The sequence below is a fragment of the Haemaphysalis longicornis genome, unplaced genomic scaffold (genome assembly GCF_048455015.1).
Source record: "Haemaphysalis longicornis isolate Haplotype H1 unplaced genomic scaffold, Haemaphysalis longicornis Haplotype H1 scaffold_7, whole genome shotgun sequence".
NCBI classification, from domain to species: domain Eukaryota; kingdom Metazoa; phylum Arthropoda; class Arachnida; order Ixodida; family Ixodidae; genus Haemaphysalis; species Haemaphysalis longicornis.
In genome coordinates this window covers 36,443,400-36,456,406 of record NW_027526422.1, presented here as the reverse complement: position 1 = coordinate 36,456,406, position 13,007 = coordinate 36,443,400, and the positions used below count along the sequence as shown (strand labels likewise).

Here is a 13,007-nt window from a genome sequence, read left to right as displayed (position 1 = left end):
AACTCGCATTAATTTTCATCAATGCACATCCAACCCCACCAACAAGCTTGAGTTCTGCTTGGACGCACTCTTGGTAATGTCGTTTGACAAGTGTTTGTTGATCTCGAGTGTTTGCTAGTGCAAGGTTGGGTGGAAGCTTCCTGTGAAGAGATGATGCAGTTCATGCATGCGAAGAAACACTTACCACTGCACAGAATTAGTTGCTAACATTTACTAAGACAGTAAAAGAATTAAAATGAATTCTTTTGTTCATTTTGCACAGAACAGAGGTGGAACAGCTGCGCCATTTGCGCCATCCTGCGCCGAACTGCCTCTGCTGAGCCAAACTCATAATCAGCGCCGTCCTGCGCCGCAGAGCCCGAATTGAGCCATGAGATACGGCCGCCACGATACCCCGTTCCCGAAAACATGGCTGAAACTTTGTGTTTCTGGTTTAAATGCGATTGTGGTTTCGGTTTCATCTAGGCTATGATGGCAATGGAAGTTGGATTTCGCTTAGCTGCAAGGCCGCAGGCACTACGCGCCTTCTCCGCCTTCACTTTGGATTTATTCGTGTCGCATTTACATGGTCTTGTTTGCCGGTCTGGCCGCTGCACCACAATCAATTGAAAATGACCAAAAGTGAGCGAAATGTTTGTGTGTCACATTGCAAACTGATGCTCGATATTTCGAACTCAGTTAATTCGAACTTACAGTTACCGTATTTACTCGCGTAATCCTCGCACTCGCGTAATCCTCGCACCCCTAATGTGAGCCAGCAAAACTTGGATTTTTTGGTTCCTCGCATAATCCTCGCACCACCAACTTTGCAGCGGGGAAAGTTGCCTGCTCGCGAAACCCGCATGGTGCACGCGCTCTCCAACACGCGCCCTCCCCCGCCGCCTCTCCGTTCGGCGGAGAGCGCTGTGTATTCAAGGCCATCCAGGCGCCCTAACAACCTGCATGGCTACACCCTAACAGGCGCTCTAACACGTTACTCACGCTGTCCTTGAGCCGGTTTCGCGTGCGCGCAACTAGATGGCGTTCGCGCAGCCCGCTGTCGTGTCGTCGTGTCGCCGTCGTGGTCCCGTCGTTGAGCAGCAGCAGTCAGTGAGTCACTCGCATCAGTGGTGGATAGCTCGCTGCCATTATGAGAACTTTTTGATCGCTTTGTTTTATGCTTGGTGCCGATCTGTTTGTTTTGTACTTGGTGCCGTTTCGCCATGGGGAAGAACGCCAGCTACACTGCCGCTTTCAAATTGAAAGCGATAGAGTACGCGATCGAACACAGCAACTGCGCCGCCGGCAGGCACTTCGGCGTGCCTGGCGGCAATTTCATGATCGCTGATAAACGGGAGACTGTTTACGATAAGATAAAAAGAAATAGCTGCTGTTGGCAACACTGAGCTTACATGTACAAAAAACGACCGCTACATTTAGCGGGATTGGCAGAAGGCAAATTGGCAACACTGTGCACCGGATTTTTTTTCCCCCGCATATTTCTCGCACCCCTAACTTCACATTGACTTTTCCGAAAAAAAAAAGTGCGAGGATTATGCGAGTAAATACGGTAATTTGAGCTGACGTTCTGGTCCTGGCACAGCCCTGTATATTTCAGTTAGGGAAAACTCCCGATACTTCGAACGCTTCGGTATCCAGAATGGTTAATGCGAACTGGCATCCCCCTGGTTTCCATCGCTCCTCGCCAAAGAAGTCGGCCCAGAGTGATTACAATGTGCTGCAAGTCCAAACCAAACCAAATTTACGAGAGATGCAAAACAACAAAATAGAAAAACAACAGCTGCTGCAACAGCGTTTCCGCAGCGAGCACCGCGCCGCTGGCGCCACACGTGTCGGTGCAAGTTTCTGGCTTATAACTGACTGGTCAAATCATTTTTTTAGCTGTTCAAGCTCCGTGAACATTATTTACAAAATCACCCACCACAAACATGTACTAGCGCCTAATTGGCGATTGCAAGTCCAGAGGTACCTTCTTGTGTTCTGCCCACGCAGTGTGGCGTGGGCAGAACGTGGCCCATTCATTTAAGCGCCTTCCCGCTAATTTGAACAATTTTAGGGTCCCCTTTGAGTTCGAGTTAACGAGCCTTTACTGTATTCTCGTAAAAGGCTGCAGTTTATGGGAGGTTAACTTCAATTTAGTCTACTATTTCTCACTAGCGTTGCTGCATGTATTGTATAAACAGGGTCTTGGATGCTTTGCCTTAGCTTATTAATTCAGTTCGCCTTTATTGTGAGGTAATTACTCATTTTTGCCTATGAACTTCTGGGTTAGCTTTGTTTATGTGAGGATGGTCCAGCATTAATTATGCCTTCTAACGTGCTCTCTTTACGTAACCTGTGGCATACGTTTGTCGATTCTGGCAACCCCGTGACAAACGACGACAAAGCTATGTTCTGCTTCGCACGCACTGAAACCGCTGTTTGATAGGAAAAATTCAAGCAAACGCCCTATTTTACAGAATGCCGCCGTGAGTTTGCTAACACTGCCGTCTATTAGACATGTTCTGCTTCGCACGCACTGAAACCGCTGTTCGATAGGAAAAATTCAAGCAAACGCCCTATTTTACAGAATGCCGCCGTGAGTTTGCTAACACTGCCGTCTATTAGACACGAAGCGAGGCCTGTTGTCTGGTGCCCTTCGACACTGTGCGTGAGGTTTACCCCTTTAACGGTGATAACGCAGCACACTCGCTGTGGCGAAGGTAGATAACTCCACATATTGTAAATTTCTAGATATAGTATGAGAACCGCGTTCTTGGTTCCGAGTACATTCTAGTGCACGGCAAAGGGCTGGCACAGCAGCCTGTTTCATCCCCCGGCCAAACGGCCTTTCTGACTGCTCCAAGCCTGCTACAAAAGGCAATTTTGCTTGCTCCCAGGACTGCTCCCAAACCCTGATCTACCCCTGACAGCATTGTACAGGTTTTCCAGCATAGTTTAGCCTATAAAAGTTTTTTCTTGCCAGGAGTGGTGGAATTCTGAGCGTTGTCCGTTTCCAAGTGTCCATTTCAAGTGAGTCGTGACTGCACAAAAGGATGTGATGCAAAAAGGGCAAGGCAGGGCGGTGTTTTCGGTGCATGTCAGAGGGCCCTGCAACTAGAAGCACGTCACGATGTAAACATACATAGCTTGCAATTTTTTTCCCCGGATGATAACCAAGGTGACAACTGTAAAGCATTTTGGAGGTCGTAAGTGGGTACTCCGAGGTTGTAAGAAAATAAGCTGGCGGCCACAAAAGCCTTGTGCAGCAGTCAGCATACCTTCCCAGTAAATCTGTGCTACAGAGAGCCATTGCTTAGGCAATGTCCAAGCTGGGCACTGCATGCTTTGAGCCATTGCTGTCGGTTCTGCTGGGTGCAGCACGCACAAATGCTACAAAAATTTATTATGCCGAGGACTTCTAACAAATGTCGAGGAGTTTGCTTCTCATGTCTAACCAACTCTAGTGTGTCCACAAGCTGAATACCGTATCTTCGCACATATAACCTGCAACAAAAATGCGAAAATTTCACTGGCGAAGTGGGCGTACGATTAATACGTGGGATTTTTCCTTTAGTGCAGCTTCACAGCAATGCACGTTGTGCCGTGAAGCTCCTATGCAGTAACACTGTCTAAGCCTTCCATGGCAGCAATTGCGTAAAACATACAAGAACAGGGATAAAAAAACAAGGACAAGCACACTCTAACTGTATTTTATTAGTGAATCGTGACTTTCACCTTGCAGTCAGAGTATTCTACTTGCTAAATATACGCCTTTTCTGTCTACGTAGTATGTGATGTGTTGCTTGAGCAGTAGCTTTGGTGCAGCCAAATGTGTGTCAAACGTGCGGGCAATACGCGAGGATTTTTTTTTTCCGGGGGGGTGAAGGTGGGGGTGCAGATTATATGCAGGGTGGGTTATACACGCGAAAATACAGTACGTATTGTCTGTGCCACACTTCTGTCGCAGTTATGAACTTTTTTGTGTGCAACCACTTAACCCCAGTGATGGCGTCAATGTAAATGGAAAAAATTCCCCGCATTTCCCCGAGGGGAAGAATGTGAAAGTGCGAATGCACGAGTTGAATTTGCGCGGTTCGGTAATGTTCGCGAAAGAGAGATCACACACACACACACAACTACAAAGAAAGAAAGATGCATTTATTCACAGACACCTATTTGTGTTGTCGTTGTACTTGATTGCTAGAGCGGATCTCAGCTTTGAAATTTCGTGTCAGTACTCCTTTAAGCGGGTGTATTAGCCCTTCTCACGCCCGATTCCTGGCCAATCCCCCACGTGGGTATGTGCCATGTCAGCGGCCAGGCAGCGCGCGCCCATCTCCCCCCCGTTGCCAAGGAAGACGAGGAGATTCCTGGCCAATCCCCCACGTGGGTATGTGCCATGTCAGCACCAGGCTGCGCGCGCCCATCTCCACGTGCGCGGACATCGCCGGTGGACGCAGGTTCAGGGTCGCTTAAGAAGTGCATTGCACTTTAAAAAATTGGATCAGATAGACGAGAAATGGTGTTAGTGAAGGCGAGATGATTGTCACCCCCTCCTGACAGTTCGCTCATTGAGTTGTTGCAATTCAGCGATAAAATGGTCAGCTTTTCTGGGCCTACATTTGATCAGAGATCAGCATGCACCGCTCTTTTTTGGCACGGCTCTTAGCAGGCACTGTATTGGTCTTCTAATTTCCCTGTTACCAGAACTATTTAATTTCTTTTCATTATTGCAGGGGCATATTGAAGACTATGGAGGCCAAGGACTCGTGAGCGACGCCTACATGAATGGACCAGTGGCCAAACGGGATCTCCAATCGCTATTTTTCAGTCTGTCTGCATGCTGCCAAGAGTTGAATGGTTCTGCCTGCGCACTCATCTTGTGTTCAACTTGTTGATGGGTGCAACAAGCGTCTCTATAATTTTCCGTTTTTGGAATGAGGATGGTTCTTTTTGCATTTCTCCCAATGTGTACGAATGCTTTGAGTGGAACAAAGAGCGAGTCTGTGGATGGGCCTGAAAAGGTCACTGTGATGTTCTTTTTTTTGGGCAAAAGAAAAATAAAAGGTCTTCAGTTTGCATTCGGTGTGCCAATAACAAGCAACTGATTTACAAAATAAATCCCAAGGGAATTCCTGTTTGGAAGGAAATGCTCAAAACACAGAATGGGATAATTATTATAAAAGCTTTCTAATGATTTTTACAGAAGGTACAATGGGTGGAATGAAATTAACTTTTTTTTTTCTTTTTCCAAAGCCAGACATACATTGCATCCAGTGAAAAGTAAAGATGTACAGATAAGCATTCAGGCTTAATGTAACTATGGTAACAATGCTATTGTCACAGGGGCTAGTGCTTGTTACAATTTATGGTACAGTGCACCCAGAAGACTGAAAGGAGCTGCAGAGATATCGCAGCAGACAAGTTTTCATTTGCAGTGCTATCAATAGAGCGCATAGTGACAAAAATTTAAAAGAAATGGTGTGAGTGACCGTCAACTGATACAGAACAATTGTGATGCTGATGTGTAGGCATACACCAAAAGTAAGGGAGCCACTTCAAGATTTGGACCACAGAGTGGCCAAATCTCCACAACTCCTATGCTACACTCATTTCAGATACAATGGAGTCTACTAACAATTAGCCAGAACATGCCCACTGTCATTCTTGTGTTACTTTCATTACACACTACACTAGCCCAAAGATGCGGGTTTCGATTCCCGGCCGCGGCAGCCACTTTTCTGATGGGGGTGAAAAGCAAAAACACTTGTGTGTTCGAGGTTTCGGTGCACGTTAAAGATTCCCAGGCAGTCAAAATTAATCCGGAACCCTCCACTACGGCACGCCTCATCACCTGTGTAGCGTCGGCGCGTTAAACTTCATAGCCAAGTTTCATTACACTGGTGACAGAACAGGGAATCGCAACTAGCTGAGAGCTGGAGACATATTGACAAAAATATCAGCACTAACTTTGAAACCGTACTTTTTAAAGAAGCTTTGTGTAGCAAAGCAAAACTAAAATCCGGCACTCCCGTATGCAGAAAATTCCTCCGGTGCAACTTCATGTGCATGCGCAAAAAAACTAGGTTGGAAGGGAGTTAAAAGTAAGGGTAGAGTGATTAGCTGGGTTTATAGTTAATGTTTACAGATGACACATGCGCATCTACCATCACCAGCAAGTGGAAACGGCGCATCATAGGGTTTGAAAGAGGCTCTGTCTCGCAGCACTGTGTGCCTGTAGCGAGCCACTGTGTGAAGCACAGCTCAGGTGACGACGAGCACGGGAGGCACTGGTGTGGGCGAAGCAGCATTACCGTCTTTGGACCACACCCAGCTCGATCGGTGGTCCATCTATATGAAGTCTTAAGGCGCGAAATCTTTTTAAAAGGCTAAGGTGAACTTACCTAAGTGCGATGGCCACACTCCATTATTAACATCCATGACATCACTTTACTTTGTCAACACACAAACCGACAAACTGTGTAATGTAATGCCTACTTAGGAGATAAGGCCCCATCCAATGCCGACTGCACATAATCACTTATGTACCTAAAACATGCCATCAATTTCAATGCATCTCATTCTATTAGCAAGAACTCTTGCGAATGGCACCACAGCGGCAGGAAAGCAGCACCAGACTCGAACAAACCGGGCAAGTGACTTGGTTTTATTGGCTGCTACTTGTACAACACACAGGCACTGCTGTCCTTGGCACGGGCCTTCAGCTGAAGCTCCCAGCGACGACTGCACAGCACTGCATCCTAGAGGCCTAATTTACATGCTTACACCTGCAAGGAGACAAACAAAAGTTCACCTTGCAGAAAGAGCACCCATTCAACACCACGAGTTCACAAGAGTGGAAAGTCAGCACAATGTGGCAATTCTTTTTTTCATCCCCTCAATTGAATGATGTCAGCCAGTGTAAGCTGATTGTGGTAGCTGCAATCCCAATTGCAGGAAGTGGCATAAACAAGGGCTTTATGTTGGACTGCCGCAGCATAGATATAGCTACAAAGCACAAACCCAAGGTCCTACTTAGTCCAGCTGAGAACACGACAAAGCAAGCCCAGTATCATGACTGCAAGACGAATGAGAGTGTGGACTTGCTTTCAGAGGCAGTTCCCAACACAGCATGACAAAGCATGGGCTTTCTGCTTGGAAAGAACCTCTGACATTTTCTGCTGGTTGTGGAAAGCCTTAATCTGACTGAGCACCTGGTTTCTGGCCTTAGCGCACAATGAGTTGGGACCGTGGTGTACCATTAACATTCTGACTACTCGCGTCACAGCTTTTGCTTAATTTACAAGCTTGCTTTGCCGATAACTTTTGGCACAAGATGCAAATGAATGGCAATTTTTTATTTTATTTTCATCTTAGTTGTGTTTTTGGCACTTGACCCGAACGTCCACCCAGGCTGTATTTGTTACTTGGCAGTTCTGCAGTTTGGGAGGTGACTTTGGGCCAATCCACTTGGAGCCCCACCTCACAGGAAGCACCTGCTTGACTTGACACTCTGCTGATTTTTATCAAAGAAGCCGGCATTAAGGACTGCTTCTAGCTGCTTTTTTTTTTTTCTTTTTTTCCTGCTCTCCCAACTCCTTACTTCCTATCCCATTTTCAACTCTTGACCGAAGCCTCCGGTCATGTTAAAGAGACTTGGTTTTTCTTTTCCACAAACATGCGGTCATTTATTTATTCTGTAGTTTGGGTGGGCTTTTCTCAGTACTTTAAAGGCATTATGTAGCGGCAAAGGCTACGCACATAAGGCTTCTTTTGTTTGTTCTGAGCAGCTTGTGGAGCTCAAAACTGCCCTCGCAATCAAAATTCAATCAAAAAAAGGAAAGCTGCTTTAGAGATATTGTGAGCAGTTCAAAATGACAAATGAGACCAATAATGTGTCTGCACCAAGTGTTCACATTAAAAAGATGTCACTACAGCTTGCAGAGCTCCTGTTTATATGGTGAAACAAGTCAATAGCATTTTTCAACGCAACTGCAGCCTGGAGTAGCAATGTTTTTTTTTTTTTAAATGCAAGGAGTGTGCTGGCATGTGGAAGCCATTCTGCACAGTGCTAACCAAGCATTCTCACGTGTGGTAGTCAAATTTTCCCCTTTAAACCTTGAATGGTTCGCAGTAATAAAAAAAATAAAAAGAAAGCAGATTGAGCAACAGGACTGCATTGCTACAGCTGGTGTTGCAGACAAAGCTTAATTAAGAATGACACAGATAAAGCACATGCCCTGACATCACTATGAACAACTCGCTGGAGAGCAATCAGCTGAGCTGTACCACAACCAGCAGAAGGACTAGCCTGTCATTTTATTTGCACGCATGCCACCATCCCGTGGACGTAACCCACAACGCATGCAGGACACACAAATAGGAAAGAGGGCAATCAACGTCACTGGTCAAAGCAGTGTCATTGCAGTCTAGGGCTTGCATCCTGAGCCACGGCTTCGTCCCCCCTCCATCCCTTCCTTCACTGACCGTGCTGGAGCCGGCACTCCTTGAGGACCTGGTTGAAGCCCTCGCAGAGCGAGATGTCGTGCTGGTTCTGGGCGCACTCGAGGAACTGCTTCAGCTCGTACTGGCAGGCTCCACTCAGCTGCTGCTGCTGCTGCATGGGGGCTGCAGCGGGGGCCGCAGCCTCGGGGGCAGCCGCCTCACTGCCGCCTCCGCTGAAGGCACCGGTCATGGCGTGCCCGAGTGTGTGCCCCTGCACCCGCCCAGGGGGACAGACGTCACTTGGCGGTGCACACCGCGACACGAGCGGGCTGTTGCAAGCCCGCTGGCAGAGTTCGCGGCATGAAAAGAGCTCAGACCGCGGCACTTTGCAATCGGCACACGCTGCATGTTGCCAAACATAACAGGAGGCTTCCACAATGTCCGTTTCACCTGCCGAATTACAGGAACGAGCCACGTACTAAGTTCCCTATTTCAGTAGCACAGCTTGCAGAACATGAGCTTCAAAGCTCAGTTTGCCTCCTGCAAAGACACAACAGCCTTCGTAGCACCGGGGAGGTGAAGATGCAGCTGCAGGGCTGCATCTGGATGATGGCAGCACCAAGAAGTGCTGGCCAAAAACAACTAACAGGTAGACATCACTAGGACGTAAAAACGCTCTGGCAGCTACTGCTGTGAGAGTCAGAAATCACACTACATCAGATAAACTGCTCATTTAGCGCTGACTTCCCTCAAGTTTTTGACAGCTAGGCCAAATGCCAGAATTCAATGTTTTATGTAACCACCGTTTAAGCTGTTGCCAAATCCTCACAATTTGTGTGCAGTGCTTGAACGACACCGCAACTAGGTTCGAAAATACATAGCCCACTAATGTGCAAAATATTTCTTTGTTGTTTTACAGCAAACTTTTTTGTCAGAATTATTAATGGTATTCTGCTTTGTGCCCACATTTAAATAAATGTCTTGTCCTTAAAATTTACACTTGCTGCTACAGCAAAAAGTCTGAACACTGCAATTATTTTAATATATTTGTTCATAACTTCCAAATTTTTAAAGAAATAAAGCTTATTTCTAAGCAACGCTAGGCACAATGCACGACACACCCACCTCTGCGCAAAAATAAAACTACTTTACGCCTCAGTTAACTTCACAAAGCTTTGGCTGTAACTACTCCCAAAAAACAGTTGCCCACTATTGCATTGTGTAACCAAAATACATGCTCTGCTCCTCCGTCAAAAGCAACTGCCGTCGGTTACAGTATCTAAAATACGGGTGCCGCTGACTGCACACAAGGCTGGGCAAAACCTGCACTGACGTTCTGCCACTGCAGCCTGCACAGCTGTTCATGCCAGGCTGTCGCTCAGTCTAGGTGCAACGTGTCCCCCTAGAGGGCCGGAGGTTAGGGCTGCTACGCGCACTCCCGCCACCAAGCACCACAGGGTTGGAGCCAACAGGGCACTCCACTTCAGTACCCCTGCACACTGGTCATCACAGCAACAGCCTGGCAGCAGCAGCAGCACAGTAGTACACTGCAGAGGCTATGCAAATGGCCTCGCCTTTCTCTACCGACAAGCGCTTGGGACAACGAACCAACGCTTGCTCAAAAACTGGGAGGGGGTTCAGAAAAGAACTTAAGTGCCACAACCGAGAACACTCAAAGACCTGGGACAAAGGCACAATGTGCACACACTAACTAGGTTCCTCAGCAACTAAAGCCTGCTTTCGTGAATAACCACTGCGCTTTTGCTCCAAGGGGAATACTGGCCAGAAGGAACATAATGGTACTGCATGAGAATCTCATCAGTCCCTCCCCGGCACTGGTATTTGCGAGTCTGTTACAAGTTTCTGAAATGCCATTTACTACAAAGTCAGCTGTGTTTCCTGGTGCTCTTGGAAAAATGGCATTTATAAGCATTCACATGCACGGTGGTGTGGACAGTGCATGGGTATATGAGATAGAGGACAGCCTTCTGCCACCTTCCCCGCAACAGAAGAGGGAGAGAATGAAGGTATCGGAAGAATCAGAGCACCAACTGCCTCCTCTAAAGTGAACCCTGACCTCTTGGGCTTCAGATGACGGACTAATAGCACCTCTACAGCTGCCTCCCCACAAATGCATCTGCACTTGTAGCCTACACAACAGTGCTGCTCCGCACTGTGCACCCCCTGTGGGGCTGTTGGGAGGGAGGAGGAGGAGCACAAGGGGCGGGAGGCCGGACGCACCACAGCAGAGCCCACGGCGACACCGGCCGCGGTGGTGGCCATCTGGGCAAACATGCCCGGCTGCTGCGGCTGGGCCATCATGGGCGCTGGCGGGTGCGGCTGGGTGGGCACGGGCTGCGTCGGGGGCGCGGCCGCCGCCTTGGCCGGGGCCGGCGCACGAGCTGGGGGACTGGGGGTCCTCCTCATCCTGCAAGGGAAGGCACACACTTGTTTGCTACTCCTGGAAGCAACTCGGAACCCAAGCAGCTAGCTCCGAACGGGGGTCAGTAACTAAGGGGTGTTGGAAAGCTCCTTGAAAGGAACAGCCACGGAAAAGAAGAGGCAAATGTCTTTTTTTTTTTCACCCTATTGCTTTCATAACATACTAACTGAACCATAGATTTGTACAGCAATCACGGTATCTGCCAGAGGAAGATTGAAGTGGTGGCACCACGACACCAGGCTCTGGTTCGCCAAAGAAGCGACGCAACAAGAGTCTGCGATGGAGGGAACCAGCGACAGCCTGGTTTTGTTCGTTGTAGTGCTATGTCATCATAGGCAATCGAAATTGCCAATCCGTCAACGCTTTTGCTGGTAATGACAGATGGGGATACAAACTTTATGCCTTACTAAACACCTACAAGGAAAACTTAGGTCAGCCCAACAGGCCATCAAACAAACGATGAGGTAGAAACGCTTTGGGGCAGGATACGGGCATCTAGGATCAAAGAACAAATTTGTGTGGAAGGCATTATAGCTCAAATTAAGATGAAGAAATGGACTTGGGCAGGGCATGTAATGCAACAAAACCATTCGACCATCGGGTAACAGAATGGGTATCAAGAAATCGGACTAGAAGTATAAAACCCTACAAAGATGACGGAGCTTGATGGAAGGACGAAATAAGAAAATTTGAGGGCGAAGAATGGACTCGGGCAGCGCAAGACAGGAGCAGTTGGAGGTCTATGGGAGAGGTCTTGGCCCTGCAGTGGATTCAGGCTGATGATGATGATGATAGTACTCGGTCACTTTGCTCGCAGAGTTGACACTGCTGCTGCACGTTGCATCGCTGGGAAAAATAGCTTCATCTGGTTACCCCTTTATTTGGCTTTCACCAACTGTGCTACAATTACACAAATGGAACAGCAGAGCCAGCTTTCACCAACTGTGCTAAAATTACACAAATGGAACAGCAGAGCCAGTCCTACAACTTAATTCATGCTCGATAATGAACAATGAAACCTAGCTTAATTCTCCTATAAAAGGTACAAACCATAATCCCCACACACCCTGAATTCTCAAGGTTCAGATAACTACATTATGAAAGAAAAGAGGGCAACAAAGCTATCTTTAGATCAAAATTTAGCAATGCACCTAAAAGCAAGACTTGGTTAAGGCGGTAGGTGTCGACTCGCCTTGAGAATAACCTCACACACCTCCAACTGCCATAATTCAATACCTAGGAGAGGGTAGATATGATCCATTGTGTTCTTCATGAGGAAGAACGCACCGCAAGCGATAACTTCATTGCAAATGAAGGGCTGGACCATTTCCTTAGCGCGGTTTGTTCGACGTCATATGCTTTCAGCGGCTGCCCCCAAAACTATATAACTAAGCACAGTTATCCGCCCTGTAATAGTTATCAAAAAATGGAAAGTTTTCATTCATTCGTTTCTGCTCGGCTACAGCTGACGCAACACGTTACCAACGGAGCGATTTGAACAGTTCTGCTATAATGAGTTAGCATGGGTACGCTTCAGAATGTAAAGGAAATCATATAATTACAAATAAAAACACGGTATTTAGAGATCAGCCGGCGATATCTCTAATTACGCAACCGGCGTGGTCGAAAATAGCTAATGACGCAGTATGAGAAGGAAAACATCTCTTCCCACGTGATGTTACTGCGCTTCATAATGACCTTACCAAAGGCACAACGATAGTTAAAGCCACTAATCATCGAAGGCAAGCAGGGGCTGAGAATTGAGATCTGAGGCCACACGGGACGGTTCACGGTCAGCAAGCACGCGGACTCATCGACACACAGGTGCAAGGAAGGCGCTAGCGGGAAAGTTCTTCCGAATAAGCGCTAGCGTGTAGAATACATACGGTGCAGCAGGGGATCTCCTTTGGCGAGGCATATTCTGTGCAGACTGAATTCAATAAGCCGAAATTTCAACGATACAACAGAGCGCGTGAGCGACGGTGCGGAAGGTAACCAAGGGCACTCCACTGGGCACTCTTTCTGGAAAATCCTGGTGATCCTGGATACTTGCGCGCCACCTGATCCAAACCCAAGCTGCTCAACCTGCAACAAGTCGAATGCAATTGTAACAAAAATGCAATTATAACAAAATTAA

At 47.4% G+C, this 13,007-nt stretch overlaps 2 protein-coding genes across 2 annotated transcripts in view; one reads left to right on the top strand and one right to left on the bottom strand.

Annotated features, from left to right (window-relative positions):
• The window catches only part of LOC144145236 (transducin beta-like protein 2), a 209,591-nt gene extending 204,528 nt beyond the window's left edge, over positions 1 to 5,063 (top strand). The window contains exon 10 of the mRNA XM_077676777.1: positions 4,719 to 5,063. Coding sequence (XP_077532903.1) covers positions 4,719 to 4,755 — 37 coding nt within the window. The 3' untranslated portion in view covers positions 4,756 to 5,063. The remainder of the gene's footprint in view (positions 1 to 4,718) is intronic.
• A 1,565-nt stretch (positions 5,064 to 6,628) lies between these two features.
• On the bottom strand, positions 6,629 to 12,900 carry LOC144145238 (coiled-coil-helix-coiled-coil-helix domain-containing protein 2-like). Its single transcript, XM_077676779.1, has 4 exons — positions 12,757 to 12,900; positions 10,669 to 10,855; positions 8,470 to 8,698; positions 6,629 to 6,770 (listed from the first exon to the last, which is right to left on the bottom strand). Exons 1-4 carry the CDS (start codon positions 12,786 to 12,788, stop codon positions 6,757 to 6,759), a joined length of 462 nt encoding a protein of 153 aa, XP_077532905.1. The 5' UTR covers positions 12,789 to 12,900; the 3' UTR covers positions 6,629 to 6,756.
• Between the last annotated feature and the right edge of the window lie 107 nt (positions 12,901 to 13,007).